The sequence below is a fragment of the Solanum dulcamara genome, chromosome 12 (assembly GCF_947179165.1).
Source record: "Solanum dulcamara chromosome 12, daSolDulc1.2, whole genome shotgun sequence".
Taxonomy (NCBI): domain Eukaryota; kingdom Viridiplantae; phylum Streptophyta; class Magnoliopsida; order Solanales; family Solanaceae; genus Solanum; species Solanum dulcamara.
In genome coordinates, this window is record NC_077248.1 from 54,956,097 (window position 1) to 54,964,637 (window position 8,541).

Sequence of the window (8,541 nt, forward strand, 5' to 3'; positions counted from 1 at the left end):
TATAGTTCGATCGAACTTATTTATTAATATGATCGAAATATATAAATTGATATATTGATTATGTATATATATGATGTATACATGTATAATTTAATTTATCGGCTATTTTGTAAACTAGATAATTCAGAGGCATTGCACAAAACTTATCCCTTTATTTTATATATCAAGTTATTTATTGTAAAATTTAACATTCGTCATTTTGACTTCTTTTTTTATTTAGCAACTGACTGGGATTAATATTCACTAATTTTAGGAACTTATGTATTTTTACTTTAAATTTGTTTTATATTTCAAACATATTATTTATGTAACTTTTTTTTTTTATAAAAAACAAGCATGTACTTAGTACTATATTTAGGATTAATAATAGGTGCAGACCTCATACGTTTCCTTCCATATCTGTAACGTTTCCCTCCAAAGACGGGTAACCAGAAAATCAACTCTACCGTTACAAATCATATCTGTAACGTTTCCCTCCAAAGACGGGTAACCAGAAAATCAACTCTACCGTTACAAATCATATCCTAACTTCCTTTCTTGCTTCTTACCTCTTAAAACTAGGGTTGGGCATTCGGTAATTCGATAATCGGTAATTCAAAGTATATGTTAAGTACCGAATTTTTAAATTTCAGTTCGGTAATTCGGTAATCGGTAAATCAAACTTCGATTCGGTACGGTATTCGGTAATACCATATTTTTTAATAGTTAATGTACAATAAAAATTTATCTGCATTTTATATTTACATTAACCTAAAGAATACATATCTTAACTTACATTTTTATTACTACACCATAATTAAGTAATATATGCACTTTAACTTACTGAATACCGAAACTGAAATTACTCTGAAGACACATTCTATGGAGGAGAAATGATACATCATAAACAAAAAGAAAATAATTTATGAATAGATACAGAATAAAAAAAATATTACCATGTAATAAAAATGATGAAAAAGAGTGAAAACAAAAATCTCTAATATATCACACATAATTTTTATACATATGTTTTTCTTTGAATTATCCAAAAACTCTATATCACTGCACTAATTATTAATTAGTTCCTGCAAAGATATGAAAGAGTTGGAATCTTTCGTTTTCAATGTAACTACCAAACAGTTTATGTAGATAACTGAAGTGGTGAATCATGCAAAATGAAATTAGAATATTAACCAATTGCATAAATTTGAAATTAGAATTTATAATTTTTACATGTACATAAATTTAAATTTCAGCAGTTATCCATAATGTACGTGTTTGAAAGTGTGCATATAGTATGCTGTAAACGTGGGAAAGTTGAAATAGAAATGGTAAGGGAAATGAAAAAATGGAATAGCTCCCTCTTACTAAACTCTTCTCTTTTTGGTAATTTTCTTCTTTTTTTTTTCTAGTTTTTTTGTATTAATAATAATAAAAAAATCGGTATTCGGTATTTTTCGAATACCGAAATTGAAATATCGAATTTTATATTTCAGTACCGAATACCAAACCGAATTACTGAAATAACCGATTCAATTCGATAATTCGATTTTCGGTATTTTATGCTCAGCCCTACTTAAAACTCATGTAATAAATGTTTTAAGAATTTCAATTATGTAATTTTAATACTTTTTTTTATATAATATTACTATATTTAGCCTATTATATCTGTTTAATTATTTTTTATATTATTCTCCTCATTCATTTTATTTATTCATTTTGAACTTTGCATATCCTTTAAAAAACACTTTATTTAGTTTATATATTAAGTGAATTATTAAGATATTACACGTGTGTTAAGAGAAACATGTAAGGACAAAATTAAAGACTACATTTCACTATTACCATTGTAATATTTTTTAAAGTATTCTCCTAGACATTGTTAAGTAAGGATAAATACGAAGAAAACAAATATTTTGAACTATGAAAAAAATATCAACAATATACTTAATACGAACTAGAAAAAGTTATGATTAATATCAATAGTTTAGTATAATACTCATATTAGTTAATATATAGTTTTAAGTCTAGAAAAATAAATAATTAATATTGACTATAAAATAAAATATAAATATAAATAATCCTTTTGTGATAGGAGAGAGTATTATTATAAATTTTATTTTAACTATCTTATAAAATAATTTTAATCTCTAAAATAGTTGTGGGCTAGCTTTACACGCACTCATAGACAGAGAGTGCGTTAGAGTTTGTTGAGAGAAAAGGAAAGGTATAGAAAGAAGAGAGAGAAACAGACAAAATTGTTAGAGAGAGAAACAGACAAAATTGTTAGAGAGAGAAACTCACCCACTTCGATATGCCTTAAAGAATTACATTACATTTCACCCAAACAACCAAGAACCTTTCTTGACCCTATCAAATTTCTCTCTTTTTTTGAATTGTTGTTTCTTATATTCATTCAATCAAAAAAATTGTTTCTTCTTTCATCCCTTACATCGACTTTTCTTCCATTTTGTGGGATTGAGTTTCTTCTTCTTGTTATTAAATCAAATATGGCCTGGGAAAGACACATGCTTGAGTCCAGTTCTTTTGGGGTTTTATCTTGCGTGAGCAACTTTTGTCTAGTTTAGTTGATTGCTGCATTTGATTTCAGTTTTGGTGAGTAAACTGATGCCTGAATTGAATATTTGTATTGGGTTTCTAATTTCTTATATAGTCATGTGCTTTTTAATTACTTAATTCGTTTTTTCAGGGTTCTTTATCTTTATACTGTATAGGAATAAAGATTGAATCTTTTTAGTAAGTTTTGGATCCAAGCTATTTTTGAGGGTTTGTTTTAGTCCAAAGAAAATAAAGAATGTACATTGAAGAACTGAAGGAGGGGGGAGTAGTAAAGAGAGAGGAGAAGTTTTGTGATGATACTTGTGAAGGTTCATTGGCTGTTTCGGATACGAAAAGGGCTTTGGTTGGAGCAGGGGCTCGTGCTCTTTTTTATCCTACATTGCTCTATAATGTTGTGAGAAACAAGATTCAGACCGAGTTTCGATGGTGGGATAGGGTTGATGAGGTATAATTAGTACCTATCTCTATTCATCTTGTTTGCTATTACATGATATCTGCTCTTGTTTATGTATATATTGATTTTAACCTTTTATTTCATATGTTAGATTTCTGCTATTTCATATTGCAATCTATAATAATTAGACTTTTTCAATGTTTAATAGAAATAAAAGTTATTGACTTTAAGATGTGACACATAGTTTGGCTAGTCCAAGTTCAGCCAGGATCATGTTTTTAGTACTGCTCTTTCATTTGTGATCTTTCTTTGTTCTTTTAAAGGGTAAATTACATCTCTAATACCAATTGCCCTGTCAAGGAGACAACGGTAGCTTTTTCCACTTTTCTCCCTTGGTGACTCGAACACAGCCTCTTGGATGGAATCGAGGATGCTATCCCTCCCTTGTCAACTGTTTCAGTTGTGCTTTGCCCTCTTGATAGTAACTTCAATTGAGAACTACAATTGGAGCTGCACTCTTTTAACTTGATAAACTATTGTCCATATTACTTGTTCAATATTTGTCCATTAAAAAATATTACTTGGGAAGGCCTAAAGGAGAATCAAGTTATATAGGTGAAAGTTCTCAAAAGTTTTTTAACCTTTACCGCCCCAAACTCACCTTCTACATCAGGGTGGTTCTGCCGTGATTTTTTACTCACTTTTCTATAGAGTATATGCTTCTAATATTTTGACCACATGTTTATGGGATGTTTAGTTATCCTTTTAATTTCCCAATAGGTGTTCATAAATCAAATTTTAGATTGTTACGCTCTAAATTTGTAGCTTGGCTCAAAATTTATCATGAGTAAGTACAAAATTATGAGATGCAAATGCTGTAATAAGAGAAACTTCAGTGTTTGTCAGAGAGATCCATTCTAGGATATGATATCTTAGTATTAAGTTGCAACACATATGATTGAAGTGTTTTCTCTAACGTCCTCTCATTGCTCTGATTTGTGCTTATTGTGGGCAGATTAGGGCTGAGTATTTAATAAAAGATGTTTTCATAAGAAGTTGATACCTCTTCTATGTCAGTGTTGTTGAAATGCAGTGTTGGAGGTCCAGATGTGCAACTGTAACAGTTGTTGACATTAATTTATAATGCTTCATTTATCACAGATTCTCTAATACTTTTAGCTGCTTTGGTTTGTTGAATTTGATTAATTCCGAACCTATTCTCCTCTACCTTTCTTCTATCAATTTAAAGTTGTAAAATTATGTGTTCGCTGTGTATTCTCTTATTATGTGTGGGAGGTGATTACATATCATCACCCTGTTTGCTCCCTTGTCCTTGGCTTTTCCGGGCTTGGTTGTCTCATTAGATTGTTATATCTGAAGAATCCGTTTCCTAAGCTTTTGCCTTTCAAGATTAAAATGACCGGGTGTTCAAGAAGTATAGAATTTAGGATTCTTTTACCTGACAGTGGCACCAATTTGTGTGATGTTAAAATATGGCCAGATTGTGCTGAAAGAAAAAGGAACTTAGTGGATACAAAAGAGAGTTGAGCCATTATTATTTACCAAGTATTTTGAATAGGGTGTAAAACAAATGTAAGGAGAAGAAAATTAGTATTCTTTTAGGAAAGAGATTTAATAGCCTGTCCCTCTTATTTTGTCCCTGGACTTTCCCTTTCATTCCTTTTCGCTATCCAATATCTCTTCTCCCAATAGTTGGTCCAAATATTTGCAGTTCTTGCAGACTTGTCAACACTTCAGGTTCATTGATTCAAACTGCTTTCAAGAAAATTTTCATTTATATACAGCCACAATGTGAAATCGAGCGGTTGTTAATATTTGTTCATGCACTTCCATATTGTGGATTTTTTAGTTTTCTCTGTTGATGCTTTCAAGAAAATTTTCATTTATATACAGCCACAATGTGAAATCGAGCGGTTGTTAATATTTGTTCATGCACTTCCATATTGTGGATTTTTTAGTTTTCTCTGTTGATTCTTTTCTTATCTGTCCTTTAATCAGAGCAGATCATATCTCTGACCTAATGTCTCTCAAAAGTAAAATGCATATATTGAATCATACATTGGGGTCTAACCATTTAGCTTTTCTTTCACTTTTCTGTTTTCAGTTGATTGAGGTGTTTTTAGTTTATATTGATTAATTTTCTATTTTTCAGTTCATACTGTTAGGAGCTGTTCCATTTCCTGCTGATGTCCCTCGCTTGAAGGCTTTAGGTGTTGCTGGAGTGGTTACCTTGAATGAACCATATGAGACTTTGGTCTCAACATCATTATATCTTGTACAGTCTAAGCCCACTTTCTTATTATCACCATCTTTTTTAGTCATTACATTTCATTAAAGTTTTATTTACTATGCTAGGTCAGTAATGGGATTGAAAGAAGGTGACTGGATTGCCTATCTGTCTATATACATATTTTGCGTGAAACTCTTAATTAAAGCATGTAATATGTAAAAGAATCAATTACAACTAGAGAAAACATATTTGGTCCTCTGTGTTTTTGCCTAATGTTATGTAGTAGTGCACATTAGCGAGAAAACTTCCCCAACATTGTTTCGAAACCACTGTTTTCTATCACTCTTAAAAGGTGGTGATTTGCACTAATTTTTCATTCAATAGTCGCCCCCTTTCTTTTTTGTAGAATCATGGCATCAATCACTTGTTGATTCCTACCAGAGACTATCTTTTTGCACCATCAGATGGAGATATTGACCGAGCTATAGAATTCATCCATGGTAAGTATTTCTCACTCAGCTCTTTAGTAATTAATGATGGTAAGAATCTTTTCCCAGCTTTTATATATCATGACTTCAAGTATATATCTTACATTGCCGGAGTTTACTGTTCATTGCATTATTTGTGATTGCCAATTCATACTTTTAATGCATGTGGCTCTGAAGGTTATGCATCTTGTGGTAAGACAACATACGTACACTGTAAAGCCGGTCGTGGACGTAGTACAACCATTGTCCTTTGCTACCTGGTGGGCACCACTCCTAAGAGTGTTCAATTATAATCTGCTTTGGCTATTTTATATTTTAATTATGCCTCTTGAGCAGGTCAAACACAAGGATATGACACCTGAGGATGCTTATGATTACGTTAGATCCATCAGACCAAGGGTGTTGTTGGCCTCCTCGCAGTGGCAGGTATGCTCTTATCTAGGATACCTGTTCTGCATTTAGGTTTAATTGTTCTTGTTGTTTTTGTTCTTAGTGCAAGGCACCTATATTCTTGCTCGATTCTGCGCGTATGAGTTAGAATATGTCAGCCGATCCCCCACAACTTTAAATTTGTGTGCTTTTGTGTTTTTGTTATATGTATATGCATGTATTGCTGCCCTCAGGGCTTTAGTTTGATGACAAAGGCTAGTACAACGCATGCAGGGGCGGATCTAGGTGGGTGGGAGGGGGTTCACCCGAACCCCCTCGTCAAAAAAATTACACTGTAGTTACAAGGTTAAATTTGATATTTATGGATATATAAAATGGAATGAACCCCCTTAAGACAGCTGAGAAGCTTAGTTCAGTGGTCTAGGGGGTTTTGAAGTATATCCGCGGGTCACGAGTTTGACTCTCTCTGACGGGGTGGCTTTTCATCTTTTTTTGGCTTTCCCCAGTATCCCCCACTGAGAACTTTCAGTTAATACTTAATACCCATATCACCAAAAACTCATAGGAAATTGGGTTAGAATTTGATGAGAATTAATAATAATTAATTAACATAACATTTGATTGTTTCTTTAAATTTTTTTCATAAATAATATTTACATAAATTATGTGGAAAATTCTATATTATTTTACGAAGGATATAATATGGAATAAGAATATGGTACTACTAATAAATATGTTTACAAACTAAAATAACAAAACTAATAGCTTGATTGACCAAAATTTCTAAAATTTGTTATTATGAAAAGTACTTTTGTATCTAAGTATTTTTGTATATTAACAATTTATGCTTGACTAATCAATTTGAAAATATTTTTGTTGATATTAGAGTTCTATTTGTGCTTAATCAAGATTCCAAAATTATTTTTGAAGAAAGTTATTATTTCAAAGATAATGCATGATTGCAAGGACATTAATTCGGAAGAAAATAAAACATTGCAAAGTGAAAGGAAAAAGAGCTCAATAAAATTTAGAAAGAGCTCAATGTAGCAAAACAAAAGTAGTAAGAAATGTTAAATGGGACATGACAAGGCAAGTTAAAATTTAGTGGGTTAAGATTAGTCTTTCCCTTCTTCTACCCCCTCTCTTTGGTCTTCTTATAATTTTCGCCACTTTAGTTCATATATATTTTGAACCCCCTGAATGAAAATCCTGGATCCGCCACTGAACACATACCACCACGAGTTGAATCCTGGCAGGTGAACTAAAACTGGAATTGAAATGGAGAAGGGGTAGATAAGGAGGGCCCTCAACCCACCATTTTATTAAGCTGGAAACAAATAAAAAGATTATGTGTTTATACTACTGTTTAGTTTATTTAAAATGCTTTTATTGATAGCTCAGAATTCATTGTCCTTTCTATTCTTATTTTTTATTTTTCTGAAGTAAAAAGCGCCAGTTCCATTGCTTATACATATGCAGGCTATTCAAGAATACTACATAAGAGTAAAAAATACTGATAGTGATGTTTGTGGAGATGATAATTCATTGAAAGTGGTTGACTTTCCAGCAGAAAATGAAGTTTCTGCCTTTGATGATGGCTCGGTTGTTCTAGTCTCTGAATGTGACCTTGATGGATATGATGAAAGCATTGAGTCAGGTCTAACACGTAACGAAGGGTTAGTGGATTTAAACCTTGCATGTAGAGGAGTTCAAGTTGCTCGCCAGGCAGCAATTTCTCGGCTTTCATACCTCTGGCTCCGCTATCATTCAACGACCCAGAAACTATCAACAAAGAAGCTGGGAAGTATTGGCATTGACATCCATGTTTATTGAGATGCCATATATGTAGGTTAAGGGAGGCCTAGGTGTTGTCTGTTCTCCTTTTTTATGGTGGTAATGTTAGATGCTTCCTCCCTTTTAACTTAAACTCCCTCCCCCTTTTTTCATGTCTTGTGGGGAGCTACATCAAAATTGTTGCAAATGTAACTCTCAAGTTGTGAGAAGCCAAGGATTCAACAAGTATGCGTAGTTTAATAATATGAAGTGTCGCGAAAGGGCATAACTGTAATCAGTTGAGTTGTCTTTGAAAGGAAACGCGTGAGGCATGTATTACTGAACTTTGATGTGTCTAATGCAACATCTTTTTATTTAAGGGTAATGCTATTTGACACGACCCAAAATGACACGAATTGGCACAACTCTGTCAAAAGACAAGAATGCCCTTTTGGCTCCAAAACCACTTTACCATTCACTCCAAAATCAAAATAACCTCTGACTTTTTTTATTTATTTTCTTTTTTCTTTCAATAAGTTTACCTTTTGTATTTATTTTTTTACGTTCTTTTTAATACATAGTAGTTAAGATGACGTGATGTACATATGTTGTGTATTTTTCAAACGTATTGATATTTGAGTTAATTAAATTGAACATTAAAATTTTTATTAATTATTTAGTTAATT

The 8,541-nt window shown here is 32.1% G+C and overlaps 1 protein-coding gene across 1 annotated transcript; it reads left to right on the forward strand.

Moving 5' to 3' along the window:
- The first annotated feature begins 2,161 nt into the window (after positions 1-2,161).
- Positions 2,162-8,232, forward strand: LOC129876813 (phosphatidylglycerophosphate phosphatase PTPMT2-like). Its single transcript, XM_055952305.1, has 7 exons — positions 2,162-2,595; positions 2,690-3,004; positions 5,127-5,249; positions 5,611-5,704; positions 5,870-5,952; positions 6,029-6,118; positions 7,562-8,232. Exons 2-7 carry the CDS (start codon positions 2,795-2,797, stop codon positions 7,913-7,915), a joined length of 954 nt encoding a protein of 317 aa, XP_055808280.1. The 5' UTR covers positions 2,162-2,595; positions 2,690-2,794; the 3' UTR covers positions 7,916-8,232.
- Positions 8,233-8,541: the final 309 nt, after the last annotated feature.